Raw genomic sequence first — 26277 nt, 5'->3', positions numbered from 1 at the left:
TAACTTTGTATAACCTTTTATATACTACCATTTTAAAATTCTATGATAAGATTATAGGAGGAGTCCGAAAGTGGATCGGATCCAAGCTTTATAGATCAGGCTCAGACGTCGCTTACAATTTATCTCATGTTGATCAAGGCCCAACTTTTAAACCACAAAAAATCCGGGCCCAGTTTTCTACTATTGGGTTTTTCCGTAATTCACCGCCTTAACTGAACTCATTATCTTCTTCTAACCAAAAACCCTAGAAACTCTCTATCTCTCGCATTACACACACACACACACTCTCTCTCTCTAGAATCCACAATATTTCTCACACAGCTCCAATTTCTGGCGCTCTCAACGGAGTTTGAGAGAGCCTAAATAAAACAAGAAACGCAAACATGGCGGACGTGATGGTGATGAAAGAGATCGAGGCCACGGCGGCACACCTCGGAATCGATCTCGACAAACTCGACCTCGACTCCATTCACCTCCCTCCCGGCGAAGACTTCGGCATCGTAAGGTAGTGATTTCAAAACCAAACCAAACCAAAAAAAGAAAAAAAAAAAAAAAACTAACTGAGAATACTTTGCCTTCTGTTTGTTTCCCGAGAAAACCTAATGCTCTGTTTGGTTCATGGTACCTAAAGTTCCACTTTGTTTAATGTTGTATATTTTGGATATAGCATGCCAATAGAGTGAGCAGTATATTTTTAATTGAATTCGCTACTTGAGAATTTGAGAAAATTTACCAATTTGAGCTTATTTGAACTATTAGTTCAATTGATTTGCTGAGAAAATTGTTAAAGATTTAAAGCTTGATTTTTTTTTTTTTACTCAATTTATTTTTGTCAATTACATGTGGTTTTTTGTTCCAGTTGATGATGTATGATTGTTTTGATTCTGATTACCGATTGCAATGTCTTGTAGTGATGATGAAGATGTTTATCAAGGGGATAATCTGGAGCTGAACACTGGGTTTGGCAATGTTATCATTGTTGATAATCTCCCTGTCGTTACTCGGGAAAAATTTGGGAAGCTTGAAACCGTTGTTCGTAAAATCTACAGTCAGATTGGTATGATCAAGGAGGATGGCCTTTGGATGCCTGTTGAATACGATCCTGAGTCTAAGTCTGAGAAAACCTTAGGCTATTGCTTTATTGAGTTTAATACTCCTCTGGTACCACTCTCTCTCTCTCTCTCTCTCTTTAGTCATTGCTCTGATTTAGAAAAAGAATTCCTTGTTTGGTTAAATGTCTTCCAAATATTTGTACTATGATATTTAAGACAATGGGTTATCCTGAAATATCTGCTCTCGTTCACTAGGAGAACTGGGGTTCAAATCTCCCCTCTCATTGTTGTAACTATTGAATTGTCCTGTTATGTTGTACTGAAGGAGCATACAAGATACTTAGAAACATAATTTTAGTTGCAATCTAACTTTATCAACCTTACCAATCCAACCTGACCTGTTCTTGCGTTGAGCGCATTGAACCTGTTGAAAGTGCCTTAGTACTCAGTTTCACTAATATATGTGTCCATCTACTCTAAAAAATTGCGCACCCATTGAGGATTTTGTTTTAAAATAGATTTAAATATAACATATCTGGTTATTTATATAGTTATTGGAAGTTTTGTGTTAAAGAGCATTGAATGATCCACATCACATGGCGAAGGAATTAATGGGTTTAAAAATTGATCCATGATATTTAGATTTAATGGGTTATATAATATCTGATCCAAATCTGAAAGTCTTTGGATTGAATTGACTGCCTGTAAATTTCATGATCAATGTTTCACATTCCTACGTTGCTTAGACATTTTTGGGATTTTTCTTTGTTGGTTATTAGATTTATTTGTCTAATGCTGTGGCATTTGCTTCATTTGTTCTAAACTTTGTCCATTGTCCTGAAAGCTTGAATGAAAAATGAGTTGTGTAGTGATAACCTTTGGATACTTATATACAAGGCAATTGGATTGTTAGTTAAAGTTTCTCTTTAATATTCCTGTTGCTAGTTTTTGTTACTGTTTAGGAAAACATTTTTAAGCCCTTGCTAGGGGTATAATGTTGCGTCATACAGTGTGGTTTAATTCATTTACCTTTATTTGTTTTTTTTTTTAATCACAATTGTAGGAAGCTGAGCTTGCAAAGGAGAAGACAAATGGGTACAAGCTGGACAAGGCTCACATTTTTGCAGTGAACATGTTTGATGATTTTGATAGGTTCATGAAAGTTCCAGATGAGTGGGCCCCTCCTGAATTTAAGCCATATACTCCAGGGGTAATTGCTTCTTTCAGTTTACTTCATGTTTTCCGTCATTGTCCTTAAAATCCACTTGAAATGTTATTATGAGCTGCATACTATTCCCTTTAAAATTTACTACCCTAAAAAGCCATGATTTTATTTTTCAGCATTCACTATTTACATGGGGGCAATTTAACTCTCTGCTCCTTTTCTTTTGGTATCTTTCCACTATTCTCTGATGCCATGATCTTTTTATTACAGATATTACTTATCATATAAGAGCAAAAATATTTCATGCATTTTGAGTTTTCTGAAGTTATAATTTTTGTGATTTTGAATGATATATAGATTGTCCATCTTAAATTTATTCATTGTATTTGTGTAAACATGTGTGTGAAATTATTTATTTACTTATCAGATTTTGCATGGTGGCTTAAGCAATTCATTTTTTAGATTTCTGCTTTACTGAATTGGTTTGTTGTGGAGTTCCCTCTTTTTTTATTTATTTATTTTTTTTTCCCTGGTTTAGTCACTTTCGTAGATTCAGCATAAGATTTCATTTAAGTGTTTTGATATTTCATTAACTTGTTTATTGGAAATATGTCACCTGTCAAATGTAGTGTATATTTGGGTTTTGGTTTTTCTTTTAGCCTGATTAGTAATAAATTTTATTAAAAAGAGGATTTGACAATTTTACAAAATGTAATGCATAGGTGATTTGATGATTTTACTCTCTAGTTTGTTGAAAACAATTCTACACAGTACGAAAAAATTAATAAAAGTTGCCTTTTCAATTCTCTGCTTTTCCATCCCCCTTACCTAACACATAAGGAAGATTGATGATTTATTTTCTCCTCTATTTTCTACATCATTCTCACCTTTCCATCCTCCATACCAAACAACACTGAAAAGTACATATCAAATACCACTTGTTGGACCCTAAAAACATACAAGCAAAGGAAAATAATTCCTTGCAAAAGAGCAATGGGCAACAGATGATCAACATATTCACCACTATGTTCACACATGCAACACCAATCTACTAGGGTGACATGTTTAATATGGTTTTTCTGAAGTTACGACTTTATATGCATAACAGAAAAAGAACAAAAAAACCAACTTTTTAGCTTTTAACCAAATACTCTTTCAAGGAAACTGCCCTTAGGTCCTTTTAAAGATTCATAGAAAGAGTGGACAGTGAATTTACCATTATGGTTTAGGTTCCAATCTCAATTGATCTCTGACACTACTCTCTAGCCACTGCAATATTTGAACATAGTAATTCAATTAATTCCAATTCCTAATCATGAAAGGCTTGAATAAACATGAGATTCAGTCAGATGATTCCCCCAACCTCCCTAGAATTCAAATTAGAATAACATAGAAGTATCTTTGTCCTTGGCTATCAAAAGCAATACATTTTTTTAATTGATAAGTTACACACCCCATATCAAGCCAAAACTAAATTGTGTATTTAAATTTCCATTTTGTCACTAGTATTTTTGATGCAACTAAAGAAAATTTGTGAATATTGTTAAGTTCTTTAGTGTAATGTATTTTTTTTTTTCAATGGTGAAAGATAAGTGTCGTAGCTTGTTTAATGATGAAGAACCTTTTTTGTTAAAATATCTAGCATTTTGTTTGTAGCTCATATTTCTACAACTAATATAAATTAAAATATATTAAAAATGTGCAAAGGTGCCTTCTTTGCCCATTTTAAAATGTAAATATGTGTGCTTTTAGATTTCTTCATTTTTGGCCAAGTATATGGTTTATGTTGTCTTCAAATTGCCTGCAAACAAACTCCCTCTCTATCTGCGGTATTTATTTATTTACTTACCCTTTAAAATGTCTTTTATGTTAAATTTGCTGTTGTTTCATTGCAGGAAAATCTTCAACAATGGCTGACTGATGAAAAAGCTCGTGATCAGTTTGTGATTCGTGCTGGTTCAGATACTGAGGTTTTATGGAATGATGCAAGGCATCTGAAGCCTGAGCCAGTTTATAAGCGTGCTGTGAGTAGAATATGTATCTGATTGTCTAGATACTATCACATAAGACTGTTAATTATGTATTGTTGGGAGTCTCTCTCTCTCTCCCGTGATAGTTTGATACTAAAGCTTAGATTGGGCTTCTAGTTTGACATTTAATGAACTTCTGCTCACTGCTGCAACATTATTAATTGAAATTAATAAATTGACCAATTTATGCCTTTTTTTATTATATAAATGTCACTTTGATGAATGGTCCTACTTGTTTTCTTTTACAGTTCTGGACCGAAAGTTTTGTGCAGTGGTCCCCACTGGGGACTTACTTGGCGACAGTTCACAGGCAAGGTGCCGCTGTTTGGGGTGGTGCCAGTACCTTTAATCGCCTTATGCGTTATGCTCATCCTCAGGTTGATTTTTAAAAATAATTTTTTTTAGTTTCACATTGTGTACCATTTTTCCTTGATATTTAATTTAATTGATATATCAACTGCAGGTTAAACTGATTGATTTTTCCCCTGGTGAGAAATATTTAGTGACCTATAGCAGCCATGAACCAAGTAATCCTCGTGACGCAAATGTGAGTTTTTCTACTTTGTCAGTTATTACTTAACACTGTCAATTAATTGGGCCCAGAACCATTGATAATGTGAATTTATATTTTAGAGGGTTGTGATAAATATTTTTGATGTGAGAACTGGAAAAGTGATGAGAGATTTCAAGGGAAGTGCTGATGACTTTGCTATTGGAGGAACTGGTGGTGTTACAGGGGTGTCATGGCCTGTTTTCAGGTGAGTTTATTTACTTTAATTCTACATAGACCTGGTGATAGCTCTTTCTTCCGTTTCCACATATTACTATTTTCAATATTTTTCATTAATCTAATGGATTAATCTTATTTTTCCAGATGGGCGGGAGGTAAAGAGGACAAATATTTTGCCAGAATTGGGAAAAATATTATCTCTGTCTATGAAACAGAAACCTTTTCACTTATTGACAAGAAATCCCTGAAGGTAGAAAATGTAGTGGATTTCAGTTGGTCACCTATGGATCCAATTCTTGCACTCTTTGTTCCTGAATTAGGGGACCATCCTGCTAGGGTGAGCACTATTGTTTAATATGGATATGTTTTATTTATTTTTATTCACAGTTTGTGCTCTTTCTCTAATTTCTGCATTAAGGTAAATTAATTTTACTTCATCCAATTAATTCTCAGGTGAGTCTAATGCAAATCCCAAGTAAAGATGAGTTAAGGCAGAAGAATCTTTTCAGTGTTAGTGATTGCAAAATGTACTGGCAAAGCAATGGGGATTATCTTGCTGTTAAGGTTGATCGCTATACAAAAACGAAAAAAAGCACATACACAGGCTTTGAGCTTTTCCGTATAAGAGAACGAGATATTCCCATTGAGGTTTTTGAGCTTGAGAATAAGAATGACAAGATTATCGCCTTTGCTTGGGAGCCAAAGGGCCACAGGTTTGCAGTTATCCATGGTGATAACCCAAGACCTGATATAAGTTTCTACTCAATGCGCTCTGCAAACAATACAGAGAAGGTTAAAAAGCTCATCACTCTGAAAGGGAAGCAGGCAAATGCTCTTTTCTGGTCACCTACTGGGCGCTTCATTATACTTGCAGGATTAAAGGGTTTGAATGGACAGCTGGAGTTTTACAATGTTGATGAGCTTGAAACCATGGCAACAGCTGAGCATTTTATGGCAACAGATATTGAATGGGATCCGACTGGAAGGTAATTTTGAGAATCTTCTTGGTCATGTCAATATTAGGGGTGTTTTGTTGGGATTTATTCAATTTAAAATGCACTGCACAAAACTGCTATATTTATTTCATAAATAGAATATATCTGCACTGAATTACCTTTTTTCTTCTACTTATTATCTTGGTTGTCATATTCGGCCTTCTTGCATCTATAGGTATGTTGCAACTGCAGTGACTTCCGTACATGAGATGGAAAATGGTTTCAACATATGGTCCTTCAATGGCAAGCTACTTTATAGGATCCTGAAGGATCATTTCTTTCAGGTAATCTCACTAATATTTCATGGTTTAAATTGTCTTGTATACTCACAAACTCAAATTCAGTTTTCTCTATTACATGTGAAATTATTTGCTGTATACTTCTTCTCATACTGTTTGTGACAGTACTTGTGGCGCCCAAGACCACCATCATTCTTGAGTCCTGAGAAAGAGGAAGAGATTGCAAAGAACTTAAAGAAGTACAGTAAGAAGTACGAGGCAGAGGACCAGGATGTTTCAATGCTATTGAGTGAGCAAGATCGTGAGAAGCGGAAGATGTTGAAGGATGAATGGGAGAAGTGGGTCAATGAGTGGAAGCATTTGCATGAATTAGAAAAACTGGAGAGGGAGAAACTCAGGGATGGAGAAGCCAGCGATGAAGAGGAAGAGTACGAGGCAAAAGAAGTTGAAGTTGAGGAGATATTGGATGTTTCAGAGGAGGTCCTTTCTTTTGAGGAGTGATATCAGTGATACTTTTTGAGAGCTTTTAGATCCCTATATTTAGAGCACTACTCACCAATAGCGCTCTTCCAGATGAAGAGCGTTTGGACTAATATTTCGAGGTTCTCCTTTTTTTATTTTATCATATTTTTATTTTTCACCCCTTAAATTTTTCATAGCGTCATCTGGTGAGCTAATGTTATGTTTCTTTGTAATTTTTTGTTTTGTTTAATATAATTATTGACTACAGTTTTGTTAGCCTGAACAGCATAATCTGGTTCGTGCACTAGGCAAATTACACATTTTCAATATAAATTGTCACATCGATTATACTTAACCCCTTAAACTTTTGAAACTCACAATTGACCCTCACAAATTTTAAAAAATACATTATAATTAACTTTCTGTTGTCTGATTTGTTGTTAACTTTAACGAAATTAGTATTAAAATACTAATTTACCCCATAAATGTCTATCTGGAGAGGGTTCAATTGATATTCAATGTTAAATTCTCTTAGCTTTACACCAAAACAAGTAGTAAGAGGTTACGTATTGATAGTTTAGGGATTTAGTATAATTGAGACAATAGTTTGAGACAATAGTTTAGGGTAAAAAAAGTATAATTTATTATTATTATTGTTATTATTACTGGGGAGTTCTGACCTGTACATTAATGTACAATTGACACCAAAAATGGTTGAAAGGTAGGCCTGGGAAATGTGGAAAGGTATAATTTATTTTTTTTCTTTTGGGAATTCTTAAATTGTACATTAATGAACAATTGGCACCAACAATGGTTGAAAGGTAGGCTTGGGATGTATTTCGAAGAAAAATTTCACCTTCCAACCCTGTTGAAATATAAAGCCTGTTGAGTGTTGAAATATAAAGCGTGGGGATGGGTGAGGGGAGAAAATTGAAGATTGGGCAATAAAGATTGCAATTCCTTTCTTGGAGGCACCATCACTGTCTTCTGTTATGGCTGATGTTTTGGTTTTGGATTTGGTGCAATAGCCATTGCACCATGCAATTACCATTTGATTGTGAAATGTAAAGGACAGTTAACCATTTGATTTTGAGATGAAACAGCTAAAGATGTGGCTATCTTTTACGATTCACAATCAAATGGTAATTGCATGATAATTACTATAACCATCTTTTACAATTCACAATAGCCATTGCACCATGCAATTACCATTTGATTGTGAGATGTAAAAGACATTTTACCGTTTGATTGTGAGATGTAATAGCTAAGATATAACTATCTTTTACAATTCACAATCAAACGGTAATTGCATGGTGTAATAGCTAAGATATAAATTTGTTTCGAATGTTTCAATGTAAACTAGGCTATGGATTTAATCTCTTCTCTAGTTAGTGTAATTGATTGAGGGTACGTGGTATAAAAAGTTTCCTTATTATATTTTGGTGGTATTATAGGTTCCTTATGTTTTGGTAGGAAATTTAACTAGAATAAAGTTTTTAGAAGGTTTAATTGTAATTTCCAAGTACGCTATTTAATTACTTAAAGTTTATTTAGAAGGTTTATTTGTCCCTAGATTTTAACAAGTGATTTTAATTCTTAAAGTTTAACTTGATCATTGTTAATTATTTAGTTGACGTAGTTTAACAAAACATTTTATGTCATCACTTTATTAGATAGTAGAGATTAAAAGTGATCAGAACATTTTATGTCATCACCTTATTAGATAGTTGATATTAAAAGTGATCACCATAGTTTTAAAAACCATACTAGAATGATCAACTTGATTGAGTTAATTGGGAATCATTCACTAGTTTGGGCTTTAAAAACCAAAAAAAAAAAAAAAAAAAAAAAAAAAAAAATTGATTTGTAGTTTAATCGGCTGGTTNNNAAAGCGCCGAGAGAGAGAGAGAGAGAGAGAGAGAGAGAGAGAGAGAGAGAGAGAGAGAGAGAGAGAGAGATTTAACAAATATTACAAAAATGAACAATAATTACTAAACAAAAACAAAATAATAAGTATTTATGATTGATTTTATTATGTATGGTTTAATTTGTTTATTTAAAAAAAAAAAACTAAAATCATTAGAGATGAATAAAATAATTTAAAATAAATGATAAAATTTTAGAACTTTTCAGAATATAATTTTAGAGAGAGAGAGAGAGAGAGGGAGAATTGGACTAATATATTCTGGCCTAAAATTTATATATAAAGTAAGAAACAGATTTAACAAATATTACAAAAATGAACAATAATTACTAAGCAAAAACAAAATAATAAGTATTTATGATTGATTTTATTATGTATGGTTTAATTTGTTTATTAAAAAAAAAACTAAAATCATTAGGATGAATAAAATAATTTAAAATAAATGATAAAATTTTAGAACTTTTCGGAATATAATTTTAATCAAAATGATAATATAAAATCTTTTAAACTTAAACTTTCAAAATCTTTCTTTTAAAACTTTTGTCACTAATTCATGTATGCCATTAGAAGCTCACATGACAACTGCTTTAAATAAAATTTAAGAGGGGTGCTACGTCCATAATATTTTTACAACATTTTCACAACAAATTATAGGTGGTTAGTTGTTACTGGTTAAAATTTGAACCTAACACTAAGATTTTTTTTTGCTCCAACAATAACAACCAGTAACAACTTGCCATTTATGATTTGTTGTGAAAATGTTGTGGACATATCATTTCTCAAAATTCAATTATACTAATATTATAACGTTTAAATGAAATTATTTGAAATTATGAAAGTTTAAATGAAACTATGTGATCTTTCTTTCTTTCTTTCTTTCTCAAAAAAAGAAAAAAGAAAAAAGAAACTATGTGAACTATAAAGTTTAAATAAAAAATATATGAGCATATATACCAAAAAATAAAAGAAAAAGAAAAAGAAAAAGAAAAAGAAAAAGAAATTATAAGGTTGAAATTAAACTTATTCAAAACTATAAGGTTTAAATGAAAATTATTTAATAAAAAATAGTTGGATTGTTGTGCATTCTAATTACCTCAACTGTAAAGTCATTTATTTTTGAATCAAGAATTTGGTTTAGAATCCTATACATACCCAAAATAATCTATCTCTATTATGAAGCGGTCGTCATAAATTTCAAAAATCCTGTTGTGTACATGGAGATCATAAAGCAGACGTCATCATAACAATGAGCAAATTTGCTCCAAGATACTTTATGGTATGTTACATGGGGAATATATACTTTATCCTTTTATATTTTAGATTATGTGATTAAGAAGATAAGTTTTGAATAGGACATAAAATAATGGACTAGGGAATTAATTTTCATTAATTGAATTATAATTAGTAATTGTTTATTGTCATATCTGATTTTTTTTTTTTTTTTTGGGTGTGATAAAAAAAAGTCACTGTTTTATTCTTTAATTAAGATAAATGAGATTTTTCTTTATTGTTTTCCCTAATTATTTTTTTGGTACTGTACCCTAAAAATTTAAAGGAATATTATTGACGAGAAAGAAATTGTAAAGAAAAAAAAAATGATAAAGCATTGAAGATCCCCTCAACAAAGTTCAGGAAAAAGTATCCCAAATCTAACGTGAAATGAGGGCTCTTATAATTTCTCCTACATCACCGGATTATATAAATGATGAGACTACTCCTTGGTGAGAATGGGCTTCCTTTTGAGACAGCTAGAATTGAAGATCCCCTCAACAAAGTTCAGGAAAAAGTATCCCAAATCTAACGTGAAATGAGGGCTCTTATAATTTCTCCTACATCACCGGATTATATAAATGATGAGACTACTCCTTGGTGAGAATGGGCTTCCTTTTGAGACAGCTAGAAGATACAGTAGAATCTGGAAGACTTAATAATATGAACATAAAAAAGAATGTAAAGGTGATTATCAAAATGTAAAGGCCATGGACAGTGGACTCCACCATCTTTGGTGCTAAAGCTAGACCTAAGAGGCTAAGAGCGTGAACAAAAGAAAAATCTGTAGCTGATGTACTCCATCATAAATATCAAGCAAAAGAAAAATAATGAAAATTGCAAGCTGCCATGAAAGCAATATTTTTTGTCTCATCCACACTTGAAAAAAAAAAAAACTTGCCCCTTTTTATGTGATATATAATTATCTAATCTGATATCAATTGATTTTATTTGATCTTTGAAATATATGGCGAAAACATGTTGTTTTATTTTACAAATTATAGAAGAAAATTTTACTCCTATAAGAAAAGTGCTCATCCTCTCATAACAAATATAGCTTCATGTATATGATTTATGGTAGAATTCATTTTCGCACACCCATGTAAGAGGAGAGAGTAACCCAAATCATTTCACCTGCATTTTCTTATTGGGATGGTGTGGTTCTCATGCATTAAAACTTTGGGAGAGTTCTTAGGTATTGGGACTTGGGTCCCAACAGTAGAAAGCGATGCCAAGAGCTGCATTGATGCCATCTTAGACCCATGTACTAAGCCTCCTTGGAGAATAGTGGTTCTTATTGCTGATACACTATTTTAAGCTTCCAAAGTCCAAAGCGTTCAGTTTAAATGGACTCCTAGAAAAGCTAACATGGCCGCTCACTTCCTCGGGAGTGTAGTCAAAAATTTTTGGTTGTGGTCAAGCTAATATTATCATATTGATTTGCAATTCAAGAAAAATATAAAGTATGACATATATACATTTATATATATCTTTTTGCATTAGTTTTAGAAAAAAAAAAAAAAAACATTAAATCTAATCAAAATTAGACTACATTCACGAGAAATAATATTCATAAAAATTAAATATAACAAAGTCACTTCAAGCAACCATAAAATAAATAGCAGTTAAATTTAGTCAAATTAGACTACTATGCTAAAAAATAAATTCAAAATCAATTTCATTACCTTCAACTAAATTTAAAATCAATTTCATTCATACTAATAATCTAATACTGCACCCTCCTGAATGTAGTCTAATATTATACCCTCGTGAATAGCACTCAAGAAAAAAAGTAGTGGGATATGGCTGACTTGTTTAGAGGAGGCAAGGAAAAGTCAAAAGATGAAAAGTAGGGATTTGTGGGCTGGAATTTTTGTGGCTTATCCGGATCATAAAAAAAAAAGTATTGGGACTTGGGAAAATTAACTTTGTTAATTGGTTGTAATGAAACCAAAGATACACTTAAACTTTTTTTCTATTATTTTGCTTTTCTGGATCACTCTTTCTAAATAAGTGGGAAATTAAAAAAGAGATGGGAATGGGACATGGAAGAAGAAATTGGTCCCTTAATTGGAAAAAAAAAGGGTAAAAATTGTTGACAATGTTCGATGATACTTATGTAGACACTTAACCTATAAAAAATCTCTCTCTCTCTCTCTCTCTCTCTCACGCGCGCGCACACACATTTTGGGACATATTCCATCTTTTTTCCACCACTAACTAGAAGTGGATTCTGGCCTACACATATTTTGGGACATATTCCATCTTTTTTCCACCACTTACTAGAAGTGGATTCTGGCCTACTGCCAAAGAAGATTCCAATCACAATTGATAATCTATCTCTTCCCTTCTTTCTCTCTCTGTCTCTTCTCAAGAATCCAGCTATTGTATGCCCACAAGTAACGTGTATTATGGCCCACGACAAAACAAGATTGGAAGCATAATGAGAACTCTGAATTAGTGCTTATAAGGGCTTGTCTCATCCACACTTGAAAAAAAAAAAAAACTTGCCCCTTTTTATGTGATATATAATTATCTAATCTGATATCAATTGATTTTATTTGATCTTTGAAATATATGGCGAAAACATGTTGTTTTATTATACAAGAAAATTTTACTCCTATAAGAAAAGTGCTCATCCTCTCATAACAAATATAGCTTCATGTATATGATTTATGGTAGAATTCATTTTCGCACACCCATGTAAGAGGAGAGAGGAACCCAAATCATTTCACCCGCATTTTCTTATTGGGATGGTGTGGTTCTCATGCATTAAAACTTTGGGAGAGTTCTTAGGTATTGGGACTTGGGTCCCAACAGTAGAAAGCGATGCCAAGAGCTGCATTGATGCCATCTTAGACCCTTGTACTAAGCCTCCTTGGAGAAAAGTGGTTCTTATTGCTGATACACTATTTTAAGCTTCCAAAGTCCAAAGCGTTCAGTTTAAATGGACTCTTAGAAAAGCTAACATGGCCGCTCACTTCCTCGGGAGCGTAGCCAAAAATTTTTGGTTGGGGTCAAGCTAATATTATCATATTGATTTGCAATTCAAGAAAAATATAAAGTATGACATATATACATTCATATATATCTTTCTGCATTAGTTTTAGAAAAAAAAAACATTAAATCTAATCAAAATTAGACTACATTCACGAGAAATAATATTCATAAAAATTAAATATAACAAAATTACTTCAAGCAACCATAAAATAAATAGCAATTAAATTTAGTCAAATTAAATTACTATGCTAAAAAAATAAATTCAAAATCAATTTCATTCATACTAATAATCTAATACTGCACCCTCGTGAATGTAGTCTAATATTGTACCCTCGTGAATAGCACTCAAGCAAAAAAGTAGTGGGACATGGCTGACTTGTTTAGAGGAGGCAAGGAAAAGTCAAAAGATGAAAAGTAGGGATTTGTGGGGTGGAATTTTTGTGGCTTATCCAGATCATAAAAAAAAAAAGTATTGGGACTTGGGAAAATTAACTTTGTTAATTGGTAGTAATGAAACCAAAGATACACTAAAACTTTTTTTCTATTATTTTGCTTTTCTGGGTCACTCTTTCTAAATAAGTGGGAAATTAAAAAAGAGATGGGAATGGGACATGGAAGAAGAAATTGGTCCCTTAATTGAGAAAAAAAAGGGTAAAAATTGTTGACAATGTTCGATGATACTTATGTAGACACTTAACCTATAAAAAATCTCTCTCTCTCTCTCTCTCTCTCTCACGCGCGCGCGCACACACATTTTGGGACATATTCCATCTTTTTTCCACCACTAACTAGAAGTGGATTCTGGCCTACACATATTTTGGGACATATTCCATCTTTTTTCCACCACTTACTAGAAGTGGATTCTGGCCTACTGCCAAAGAAGATTCCAATCACAATTGATAATCTATCTCTTCCCTTCTTTCTCTCTCTGTCTCTTCTCAAGAATCCAGCTATTGTATGCCCACAAGTAACGTGTATTATGGCCCACGACAAAACAAGATTGGAAGCATAATGAGAACTCTGAATTAGTGCTTATAAGGGCCACTAGATCTCCACTTGAGTCTTGATCATTAGTTGGTGGCCATCGATAAATATTTCCATACCTCCATGTTAATGATGTCTTGTCCTGAGTCCATCTTTTTAATGGTAAATTGCACAGATCTTGAATTTACAATATTTCCACCCCACGTTTATGAGAGGGAATATATCATTTAAATTAGAAATCACTTACTTTTTTAACTTTGAATATTCATAAAATAATTATGATACCTAATTCAAGTACTTTGGTAAGTGATAAAGTGAACTTAGATGATAATATCAATTAAGTTGTTGCATTTGGAAGATATTTTGGGAGATAGTGATTCAACATTAGTTTAGACATGAAACAACGATATTAGAGAATCAATTTAGTTTTATGTAGGTGATTCAATATGAAAGCTATTTTCTTACTTAGGTGGCTAATGAAAAAAATATAGAAAAGCCAACAAAGATCTCCATCTGATTATTATTTCTAGAGAAGGCACATATGATACAATACCTACAGAAGTGTTGTGATGGGTTTTAGAAACAAGAGGAGTTTATATAAAGTATATTAAGTTGATTAAAAATGTGTATAATTGAATTATAATTAGTATGAGAACAAGTGGAGACAACACAAGCAAATTTGCTATCACTATAAATTTATATAAAAGATCAATATTAAATCCATATCACTTTGCATTGGTGTGGTGATCATGGTTAAGCATACTAGATCAATTCAAGATGTAGACCACTGGTTATATATAGATGATATAGTTTTAGCATATGAAAATAGATGTGGAGCTGATGTCATGTAAGAAATTTGAAGAGATTGAGTTTAAAGACTTTTAGCAAAGTAGAACTAAAACAAAGTACTGAAATGTGCTTTAGTAAAAGTAAAAACAAAGATGAAGGGGTTGTAAGATTTGATGGTTAAGAAATACCATAGAGTGAGAGTTGTCAATATCTTGGATTAATAATTATAAGGATGGAGAGATTAAAAATGTTGTGAATTAGAGGGCAAAACCAAAATAGATGAAGTCGAGAAGAGTATCGATAGTATAGAGTGATTGTTGAATACCTACAAAGTTAAATGAAAAATGTTATCAATAATACTACTATAAGAGTTCTAGCTATACCCTATGGTATTGAATGTTGGACTGTTAAGAAGTAACATGTTCATAAAATGTGTAGTTGAAATGTGAATATTAAGATGGTTAAGTGGAAATAATACAAGACAAGATAGAATTCGAAATGAGAAAATTTGCTTAAAGATAGGTTTAACCCTTATTTATGAAAAGATGAGGGAGGATCGCTTGAGATGATTTGATCATGTATGTATGAGAGCAATTAATGTACCAATGAGAAGGAGTGAGTTGATTTAAATTAAGAGAACAAAAAAAAAAGGGAAAAAAATAGAGAAAGATCTAAAATAACATTAATAAAATGGAAAAAAAAAAAAAAACATGTAGCTAGCCTTGATTTGTCTATTGATGATACATAGTTGACCCCAACATTTTGAGACATGTAGTTACTTTAAGTACCGTGGGTTATTTAAAATCTTTTATAGTTAAATAAGAGATATAAAGTTAAATATTTGTTAATACTAAAAATTAATTGGTATCTTAAGAGTAGATGCCATAGAAAAAAGAAAAAAAAAAGAAAAAAAGAGAGAGAGGCTGTTTCGTGGGTTACATAGTGTTTTATGAGCACGGGGTATGAGATTAATTAAGAAGGGGAGAGGGTGGTTTTGTTTTGTTTTATTTTGTTTTTATTTTGTTTTGTTTTTATTATTTTTTTTTTTTGGAGAAACTGTGAGAGTGGTAAGATTAGATCTAGGTTGGTCCGATGTGGAAGTTTGGTTTCATTAGTGGATGGGCAAAAGTGGTCACCGAGTACATAATGTTTTATACAAAAGGTAGACTTTGAGTTGCCGACAGTGTTCTGCAATTGAAGTGGTGGCCCCCATTAATCTAAGATTGAGCTTTCCAGTCTAAGTTCTAGTGGAGGACTTGGAAATCAAACTTTTGGGCTAAAGTTCATATGCATAGATTGTGGTATGGGTGAAGTTCAATTCTTTACTTTTCTAATAAAGTTTTTTTTTTTTGAGACAATATTTAATAAAGTTTAAATCTATTGATTTGGGTCAACTAGTGTTACTGTTTTTCTTCTCTCTCTCTCTCTCTCTAAATATATATATATATATTTGTAGGAACTTATTTTGGTATTTGATATATGGAGATGCCGAAGAAAATGGATATTAATTTTGTGTAGTCAGTAAAAAAGGGTATCACATGTCTAGAAATGAATTGGAAATTGGGTGTGCGTTTGGATCCGCGTTTTAAGTTCAGTTTTTATTTTTTTATTTTTTATTTTTTATTTTTTAGCGTGTATGAACAGTAACACGCATTGTTCATACACATGGATGCACTGTGCAGGAGACAAAATGCACTGTTCACGGGTCTCACGGTATAATTCACACATTTAAAAATTAATTTGCTACAGTATTTTCAGTTTTCAGCAAAATAAATTGTATCCAAATGGACCCTGGATCAAATTTAAAGTGATTTGATCCTCATTTTATGTAAGGAAGTTGGGATTTCAAACATACGAATTGAACTAGATTATAATTCAAGCGTATGCACAGGAATTTTTATTTTTTATTTGTATCAATAATCAAATTTGATGGTACAAAATACTATGTTGACAACAATCTGTTTTAAAAAGAAATTAAAGTAATGAAATTGTTAGTTTATTAAGTGAGATTTTTATAAAATAATCAAAATACCTGTATGCCTTATGATAGGTCAAGAATGTATTGACCCTTTATGGTAAATTAACCAATTAATTAGCCAAGTGAATTAATTAAGTCAATTAACATGCAATATGCGTGATAGCACAAACAAATCACCAAATAACTAAATGTAGCGGAAAATAAATTTGATACGCTGATTTGTTTACGAATGGGAAAAACTTCCAAGGCAAAAACCCTACCGAGTGAATTTAAGGTCACCACTCTCGAGAATCCACTATTATCAAAACAAGCGGTTACAAGTAAATGAATCTCAGTATCTTATACCAACCTACAGTTGAACTCTTATCCCAATACATAATTGGACTTGTAATGTAGTGACAATCTCTCCTTTCAATGTACGGCTCCAAGTACGTGACTAACCAATTGATGCACGGATCCAAGTACATGACTGATACACCAACTTGAGAGGGATGTTGGCTGCAAAGTTCTTCAATTCATCCAGATGATGAAGATCAAAAAACTCATTGGTCACAAAACCCTACTGCGTGCAAACGCAGCAGATTCTTCAAGAGAAAGATGAACTAGGGCATATGTCTCCGGTCACAATATGCTTGCATAAAACCTTTGCATCAAGTTGCATCCTGTTGCATTAAGTAAGACGGTCCTTAAAATAATCCTTATATATGTTTAGGGTTGTGAGAAAAAAAAACCTAAACACATAGCTTGAATATGCATGAAAAATAGATCTGAAAAACTGATTTTCGCAATTCTTGATAGATACTGCTGTCGAGATTATCTATCGAGATTCACATTTTAAATCTCGATAGATACATCTTTTGAGCTATCTGTCGAGCTCTAAAGAACAACACTTCTTCACTTGATTCCTGGACAAATTTGCATGGCTTCAATACTTAGACTTGAACTCATATTTCTTGAAGTATTAAACACATCCTGAATCTACCTAATTACAAGTTAAGTGCATTTTGTCAAAGGATTAGCCAATTTTAAATGACATATGTTCTCAGCATGTTCCACATATGTCCTAACACCTTAGAATTTTTTTTTTTTTTGAGCTTAATGTTGGATTTTTACGTTGGTTAGTACATTTGGCTATTCAATTGAAGAAATAGTGAAGAAAAGAGCATAATATAACTTTTATTGGCTACTATTTAGATTCCAAAATATGAATTTAAAATTTTATCTCAAGAATTAGGGTAAATGAATTTCAATTCCTTTCAAATGACCAATTCCTGGTTTTCAAGACAAGGACTAAACTACAAAGTACATATTTGTTTATTAAACACAAATCATAAACTAATCACACTACAATCCAAAATTAGTGTGAGGCTTCCAATAAGAAAATTTTTAGCAGTTGTTAGCTATGGGGTCACTGTTAGGAGGACAAACTGATCACTGCTAGATCACCATTTTTTGAGGAAATATAACGTACCAAAATGCTGAGGCACTTTACTCGCCTGCCGTTCATTTGTTATAATGGAAAGACTGATCCGATTGAGCATGTTAGCCACTTCGCTCAACTCATGGTCCTCTATTCTCGAAATGATGGTCATTAGTGTAAAGTGTTCCCTTCCAGCCTTGGACCCATGACGATAACATAGTTCGACGGCTTGATGAAGGGTTCCATCTATAACTTCATGTAATTAGTCCAAGCATTCGGAGCACACTTCGTAATGTGCAGCTGAGTCTTGCAGCCTATCAATGCCCTGCTTTCTATGAAGATAGGAAATGGGAAGACTCTCTGATCATATGCAAACCAATATTGAGAGTTGTATAACGAGATTGGAGGAGGCAATGAGTATGTGGCAATGACCAATTTTAGATTAGGGCTCCCCCAAGACTTCGAGCTGAGAGACTCCTTAACTATGAGGCCTCCGAGGAGTGTGTACTAGTTAATGAGGTGTATTGAAAAGCATAAGAGGCTGGAAGAGAATCGATAACAGGGGAAGGGGAAAGCCCCTATTGCTTTTCAATACCAAAAGAAGCATCGGTCTGAGGGTTTCCAACCAAGGCCTTAGAGAGATGCAAGGGGAAAAAACCCCGATGGTAGAGCTGAAGGGGTAAATGTAGCATTCAAAGAAACGGTACATAAGATCTTAGAGAGAATAAAGCACGAATCTTATTTTCGATGGCTCGGCAAGATGGGCAGGGATACAGCCAAAAGAAACCAGAGCTTGTATTGCACGTATCATCGAGACAATGGGCACACTACCAAACAGTGTAGGACTTTCAAAGACCACTTGGCACAGCTTGTCAAAGTTGAGCATCTGAGGGAGTACGTGGTCGGTTAGGGAGGAGATACCATAAGAGAGACTTTAAGAAGCCAAAAGGGTGCCCTGCCTCCCTCCCTTCAAGATCATCAAGGTTATCCATGTAGCATTCATTAGGTGAGCGCCAGCCATCGAAAGGTAGATTCTAAGCATCATCCCTAATAGGAATCAGAGACCTTGGATTGTCTTGAGAAGAGGCCCAAGTCAGCCAAAGAGAAAATTGTCTTTGATGATGTCGACCTAGAAGGGACCACCCAGCCGCACGATGTCGCATTGCACCCTTAGGATTGTGGGTTTCCTTGTGAAAAGGGTAATGATTGATCAGGGGAGCGGGGCTGAGATAATGTACCCAGATCTATACAAGGGCTTGGGTATAAAAGTAGAGAACCTCACAAAGTACGACACTCCACTTGTGGGGTTTGACGGAAAGATGGTAATGCCAGATAGGTAGATTACGCTCCCAATGGTAACTGAGGGAAAAGAGGAGATGGTGAACTTTATAGTGGTAAACGTGTTCTCACTATACATGGCGATTTTGGTGAGACCGTGGATCCACGCTATATGTGTTGTACCATTCACGCTGCACGCGAAGGTAAAATTCCCCACTGAGCAAGGTATTGTGGTAGTGAAGGGGGACCAAAAAGCAGCTTGGCAGTGCTTGGTGGCTGCTATCAATCATGAGATTAAACAAAAGGAACAAGTAGAGCTAGGCTCGTTATAGCAATTACAGTGCCCTGAGGAATCTAATAGGGCTAACAGTGCTAAGAAGCTATTTGAGGTCAGAACTTTGCCCTATAAGGATAAGTACTTTTAGATAGGTTAGCTAACACCATGGTGGTAAAGAAAAAGAATGAGAAATTGAAGGTTTGTGTTGACTTTACCGACTTTGACCTCTTAAGACCCGTTTCCGATCTCGAAGATGGACCAATTGGTGGATGCCACTTACGGTCACCAGAGGATGAGCTTTTTAGATGCTTTCCAAGAATATCACCATATAGCCCTGGCCCTGAAGGACCAAGATAAAACATCTTTCATCTCCCTCGATGGCAACTACCATTACATAGTTATGCCCTTTGGTTTAAAGAATGCTGGGGCGACTTATTAGGATTAACCAATCACTGTATGGGTAAACAGTGATTTGTCTATTGATGATAAGTTGCCCCAGCGTTCTTTAAACTAAAGGGCATAACCATGTAATGGTAGTTGCCTTCGAGGGAGATGAAAGATGTTTTATCTTGGTCTTTCGGGGATGGGGCTATTTGGTGATATCCTTGGAAAGCGTCTAAAAACTCATCCTTGGGTGACCATAAGTGGTATCTGCCAGTTGGTCTATCTTCGAAACGGGAAAAAGGTCCTTGGGTCATGCTCGGTTAAAGTCGATAAAGTTAACGCAAACCCACAATTTCCCATTCTTTTTCTTCACCACTATGGTGTTAGCTAACCAATTTGGGAGAACACTTTTTTGATAGCCCTTGCCTGTGGACACAAGGGGTTATTTTTAGAGTTGTCACCTAGTTTTTACAATGGTCTAGGAACCATATATATTGCGTCCCTTCGAGAAAAAACCTTTTGATCTTACTACTCGAGTATGGGTTTGGAGTTTATGTATGCTATTGGGAAGGTTTTAGGCACCCAAGATTGTCCAACCCTAAGGTTGGCCTCCCATCATTGTGTCTTGTGTCTTAACCTTGTTAAAAACTAGCTCAACACTTATTTCCTAGACACACACACACACACACACACACACACAGAGTAACATGCATCTGGCATACAACATGGCATCATCATCTCAAAACACATACATATCCATCCACAAAGCATAAGAAACCGACCACACATATACAACCCGAGCATTCATCTAACATGGCATCAAAGCATATTCAAGGTAGCAACATGTATAATCAAATAAAGGCAAAGCATAAGCATACGGAAATATCCAAGTAACATGTGATTCATCCAAGTGTTCACATTCATCTCTAACACCAAAACAAGATCATATCACAAATGCATGAGCATTTCCAATGCATGACTTACTTACCTTGCAGCAACTCAGCACCTATGACATTTATGCATGAGCATGTGAATGCATGTTCATGTCATCAAAACAAGGAAAACACTAAATAAACCCTAACTCTAATATGTGATAGCAAACCAAGCAATTAAACGTGTGAAACATGGGCATTGAAAGCATAAAAGCATGGAAAAGAGACTAAACAAACAAACATGTTAAAGTAGAAGCAAAAAAAACAAACAAAAATTTAGGGTTTTTGGGCAATAGCATCATGCACGCTAGAACAGGCTTGCGTGCGCATAATCAGGCTTGTTTATGCATACAAAAGTCCTTGCCCAGAAAACCTAAAAATGCAAAAACAGAGTAGAACTTTAAAACGAAAATCTAACAATCTAACGTGCACAAAACATGAAAAGAACTAAAAAACTAACTTAAGCAGACATACAGCCACATAAACTATGCAAGAAAAAAAAAATTAAAATGCAGAAAGAAAAGCAGTAAAAAAAGAAAGGGTCAGACTCAATTCCTTAAACAAAAGCTTTCCAAGCTTGATTTTGACTGTTCTCCTCAGTCAAGTCTATTCACAAACCTATAAGAAAGTGATTAGCAACGTTAAACTAAAAGGATTGAGACCAGAAAAGGTCCCAATCAAATAAAATTGACTTGAGGGTAGTTTGTGAAAAAATCCCTTTGGATTCACTATTTTCTAGTGAATCTTATATTTTTCTTATGGGATTTCTGTGTGTTTTGAAAATATACCATGTAAGGCTTTTTATATTTGAAAAAATGGGGTTTGGAATGGCTTTTAGACGATGTGGGATTCATTTCAAATCTCAGCCATTATTGCAGAAATTTTGCATTTCTTATGCTTCTGAAACCCTAGCTGCGTACGCAGGAACGTGCCTGCGTACGCATGCTTTAGCTCGCGTATGCAAGCTGTGACCCACGTACGCTGGCCAAGGGCCACTTTGGTTATTTTATTTCCAAAACTAGATTTTTGCTCATTTAAAATGTTATATTTTTCATTTTGACACTCCTTAAGTCAATTTGATATTTGATTGGGCTTTAAACTGGCATAGGGCCTTGGAGTTCGAACATTATTGGGGAATGGGAGCCCGAGCTATAAGGGGTACAAGATGTGGTGTCTACACTGCCTGCTTAAAATTTTTCACTTCCTCTTTCACGGCTTCTGCGTGGTAATTGGCGGATCACTTTGGCTTTTGCCTTTTGGGAGGAAATATAGGATCCATATTTAGCTTGTGCACTATGAACTCTAGATTTACCCTAGGCACTTTATACGGGCTCCAAGCAAAAACGTCCAAATTTTGAGTAAGAGATAACAACATCTTCACTCGATCTTCGGTCGGGAGGCTTTTACCTATCTAGAAGTACCTATCCTTATAGGGCAAAGTTCTGACCTTGACTAGCTCTTTGGCACTGCTAGCCCTATTAGATTCCTCGGGGCACTGTAATTGCTATAACGAGCCCAGCTCTACTTGTTCCTTTTGTTTGATCTCATGATTGATAGCAGCCACCAAGCACTACCGGGCTGCTTTTTAGTCCCCTTTGACTACCACAATACCTTGCTCGGTGGGAAATTTTACCTTCGCGTGCAGCATGAATGGTACAACACACATAGTGTGGATCCACGGTCTAGCCAAAATCGCCATGTACGGTGAGAATGCGTTTACCACTATAAAGTTCACCATCAACTCTTTTCCTTCAGTTACCATCGGGAGCGTAATCTGCCTATCTAGCATTACCATCTTTTCGTCAAACCCCACAAATGGAGTGTCGTACTTCGTGAGGTTCTCTGCTTTTAAACACAAGCCCTTGTACATTATCTCATCCCTACTCCCTTGATCAATCATTACACTTTTCACCAGGAAACCCCTAATCCTGAGGCTCACAAGCAATGCGTCATCGTGTGGCTAGGTGGTCCCTTCTAGGTTGATGTTGTTAGAGACTATTTTCTCCTTGGCCGACTTAGGCCTCTTCTTAGGATAGTCCAAGGTCTCTGGCTCCTGTTGGGGGGTGATGCTTAGGACCCCACTTTGACTACTGGTGCTCATCTAATGGATGCCACGTGAGTAACCTCAATGATCCCCACCGGAGGGGGGGGGGGGGGAGGGGGAGTGGGGAGTAGGGCACCCCCTTGGCTTCTTGAAGTCTGTCCTATGGTATCTCCTCCCTGACCTATCGTGTACTCCCTCAGATGCCCAGCTTTGACAAGTCGCGTCAAGTGGTCTTTGAAAGCCCTGCACTGTTTGGTGGTGTGCCCCTTGTCTCGATGATACGTGCAATACAAGCTCTGGTTTCTTCTAACTAGATCCTTGCCCATCTTGTTGGGCCATTGAAAATAAGATTCGTGCTTTGTTCTCTCCAAGATCTTATGTATCTGTTCTTTGAATGCTACATTTACGCCTTTAACTTTGCCATCAGGGTTTTGTCCCCTTGCATCTCTCTGAGGCCTTGGTTGGAAACCCCCAGATCAGTGCTCCTTTTTGTTAGGACATATGTGATTTGCTTGTTAGAAACATATGTCACTATTTTATGTAATTGACAAATTTTTGACAAAACGTACTTTACTTGTATTTGGGTAGATCTAGGATGTGTTGAAATACTTCAAGAAACCATGTTTCAAGATCAAGTGTTGAAACCTTCAAGTCTGTCCAAGAAAACAAGCTGAAAGTGCAAAGCTACTAAAGCTCGACAGCTAGCAAGTGTCGAGGTTTAAGAAGCTGTCTCAAGCCCGTGGCTCAACACCTGCTCACAGCTCCTTGACAGCTTCCATTTGTCGAGGTTTATAAAATCAGAATTTTTGATCTGATTTCTTAGGATCCGTGGATGTGTCTTTGGGCCTTATTTTCTTCTAACCCTAGACATTATAAAGGGTTATTTTAAGGGCCGTCAAAGGGTTCATAAGTTGCATAAGCATTGAGCAAAATTTGTTTAAGCAAATTGTGACAAGAGACAAAGTTATGCCTTAGTTCATTTCTTCTGAAGAAGTTGCTGTGTATGTGCACCTTTGGGTTTTGTGACCAAGCATCTTCTTGATCTTCATCATAGATGAACTGGAGAACTTTGCAGCCAACAACTCTTTCTAGTTGGTGATTGAAGTCGTGTACTGAGATCTGCACATTGGTTAATCATGTACTTGGGAGCCATGCATCAAAAGGAGAAACTATCACTGCAGAACAAGTCCAATTAGGTATTAGAGTAAGGGTTCAACTGTAGGTTGGTAAGGTACTTGGGATTCCTTTACTTGTAACTGCTTGTTGTGATAATAGTGGAGTTTCGGGAGTGGTGACCTAAAAATCACTCGGTGGGGTTTTTGCCGTTAGGTTTTCCCCATTCATAAACAAATCACTGTGTTATTTATTTTCTGCTGCATAATTAGTTTATTGGTGATTTGTTTGTGCTACCAGAGTTTGCATGTTAAATTGATTAATTAATAACTTGGCTAATTAATTAATTAATTTAATCACAAGGGGTTAATACGTTTTTGGCCTATCAAGTGATATCAGAGTAGGCACACTCTAATTAGGTTTAATATTTCCTGTGTTGATCCATTGACCCCTGTTGTCATGGCTGTAACCAGCTTGAAGAGATCTTTATTTTCAAATACATCTTGTTTTTCTAATCTCTATTTATTTGAGTGTCTCAGAAAATTCAAGTCTAAAAGTTATTTGAATTCTCTTATGATGAATATTGAAAAGGTCTCAGTTTGACTAAGAGGAAACTAGACTATCTCAGAATAAGAATGTGCAGAGAAGTTCGTCTGAGAAGAGTAAAAATCAACGGCTTAGCTTGTAAAAGGCAGATGAGAGAAAGTACCATTCCCACCGATCTGTCATCTAAGCATGAAGTGTGTTTTATGATGAAGTCTGCATTCAAAGTTATGGACACGAATTTGTGGTACCTTGACAGCGGTTGTTCAAGACACATGATTGGAGACTGATCTCTCTTCAAGGTTTTCAAATCTAAGAAAGGTGGCAATGTCACTTTTGGTGATGGGAGTAAGTCACAAATTAAAGGGAAAGGAATCATTTCTCTACCTGGACTGTCGGACATTGCAAATGTTCTCTATGTAGAAGGTTTAAGGGTGAGTCTGTTAAGCGTAAGTTAGATATGTGATCAAGACTTCATGGTACTGTTCTCAAAGGGAAAGTGTCTTGTGATGGATGAGTTTGGAAAGAAACTCATAAGTGGGGTTCTCACTTTAGACAATTGTTATGGTTTGGTTCTTGATGCTGATATTGTGTGCAACAATATTCGTTTGCCAAATGAAGATTTATGGTATCAACGAATGGGACATGCTAGTTACAAACATCTTTCTATTGTATCTAAGCATGACTTTGTCTTAGGGATACCAAAGCTTAGTAGAATAAACAATGTGGTGTATAGACCATGTCAGCTTGGAAAACAGACAAAAGCTAAGCATCCAGGCATTCAGACATCAGCTACATCTAGACCATTGGAGCTTCTACATTTGGATTTTATGGGTCCAACCAGAACCGAGTCTCATGGTTGTAGTAGACAACTTCACTAGGTATACTTGGGTCATTCTTCTATGATCTAAGTCTGATGCTCTTGAGCACATTGAAGCCTTGTGCATAAGACTGCAGAATGAAAAGAGTCTAAAGATTGATCGAATTCGAAGTGACCATGGTAAAGAATTCGAAAACTCATATATGGAGTCATTTTGCACGAGATCAGGTATATCTCAAGAATTCTTTGCTCTTATTACTCCTCAGAGAATGGTGTGGTAGAAAGAAAGAACAGGGTTATTAGGAGATGGCCAGGGCAATGTTGCATAACAAAGATGTGGCTAGAAACTTGTGAGGAAAAGTCATTAACACTGCATGTCATACGGTTAATAGGGTGTATTTCAGACCCGATACCAAAAGACTCCTTATGAGTTATGGAAAGGAAGGAAGCTGAATGTGAAGTATTTTAGAATTTTTGGAAGTACATGTGTCATCCTCAAGGATAGAGAAAATGTGGGAAAGTTGACTCCTGGAGTGATGAAGGTATATTTTTAGGATACTCCTCCACAAGCAAGGCTTATCGGGTATACAATAAAAGAACTATGAAGGTAATGGAGACAGTGAATGTTGTTATTGATGAGTTTTCAAATTCCTGTTCTGAAAAAGGTATTGAGGAACTCTCTAAAGAAATTCTTCCTTCTAAGCCTAAGGAAGTTCAAGATATTACTGAACAAGAACCTGTATCTCCAAGTACCCAGTACTCCCAGTGTTGAGGAAGACTTCTGCAGATATACCCACTTCACCAAATTCTGAGTCTTATGAAGAGAAAGGACCTTCATCCAAGATTAGA

At 35.0% G+C, this 26277-nt stretch overlaps 1 protein-coding gene across 1 annotated transcript; it reads left to right on the top strand.

Annotated features, from left to right (window-relative positions):
• The first annotated feature begins 229 nt into the window (after positions 1-229).
• LOC112039165 (eukaryotic translation initiation factor 3 subunit B) lies at positions 230-6949 on the top strand. The gene is made up of 11 exons (XM_024072011.2): positions 230-505; positions 912-1161; positions 2116-2262; positions 4113-4241; positions 4496-4624; positions 4711-4794; positions 4881-5005; positions 5122-5314; positions 5431-5963; positions 6148-6256; positions 6377-6949. Exons 1-11 carry the CDS (start codon positions 384-386, stop codon positions 6710-6712), a joined length of 2157 nt encoding a protein of 718 aa, XP_023927779.2. The 5' UTR covers positions 230-383; the 3' UTR covers positions 6713-6949.
• The last annotated feature ends 19328 nt before the right edge of the window (positions 6950-26277 follow it).

The sequence above is a fragment of the Quercus suber genome, unplaced genomic scaffold, assembly GCF_002906115.3.
Source record: "Quercus suber isolate HL8 unplaced genomic scaffold, Cork oak 2.0 scaffold_511, whole genome shotgun sequence".
NCBI classification, from domain to species: domain Eukaryota; kingdom Viridiplantae; phylum Streptophyta; class Magnoliopsida; order Fagales; family Fagaceae; genus Quercus; species Quercus suber.
The sequence above is the reverse complement of the archived record's forward strand: the minus strand, read 5'-3'. Positions and strand labels throughout refer to the sequence as shown.

Coding starts and splice junctions, on each gene's coding strand:
- LOC112039165 (XM_024072011.2), top strand. CDS start 384: ATGGCGGACGTGATGGTGATGAAAGAGATCGAGGCCACGGCGGCACAC. Junction 506..911: donor GAAGACTTCGGCATCGTAAG/GTAGTGATTTCA, acceptor AATGTCTTGTAG/TGATGATGAAGATGTTTATC. Junction 5,315..5,430: donor TAGGGGACCATCCTGCTAGG/GTGAGCACTATT, acceptor ATTAATTCTCAG/GTGAGTCTAATGCAAATCCC.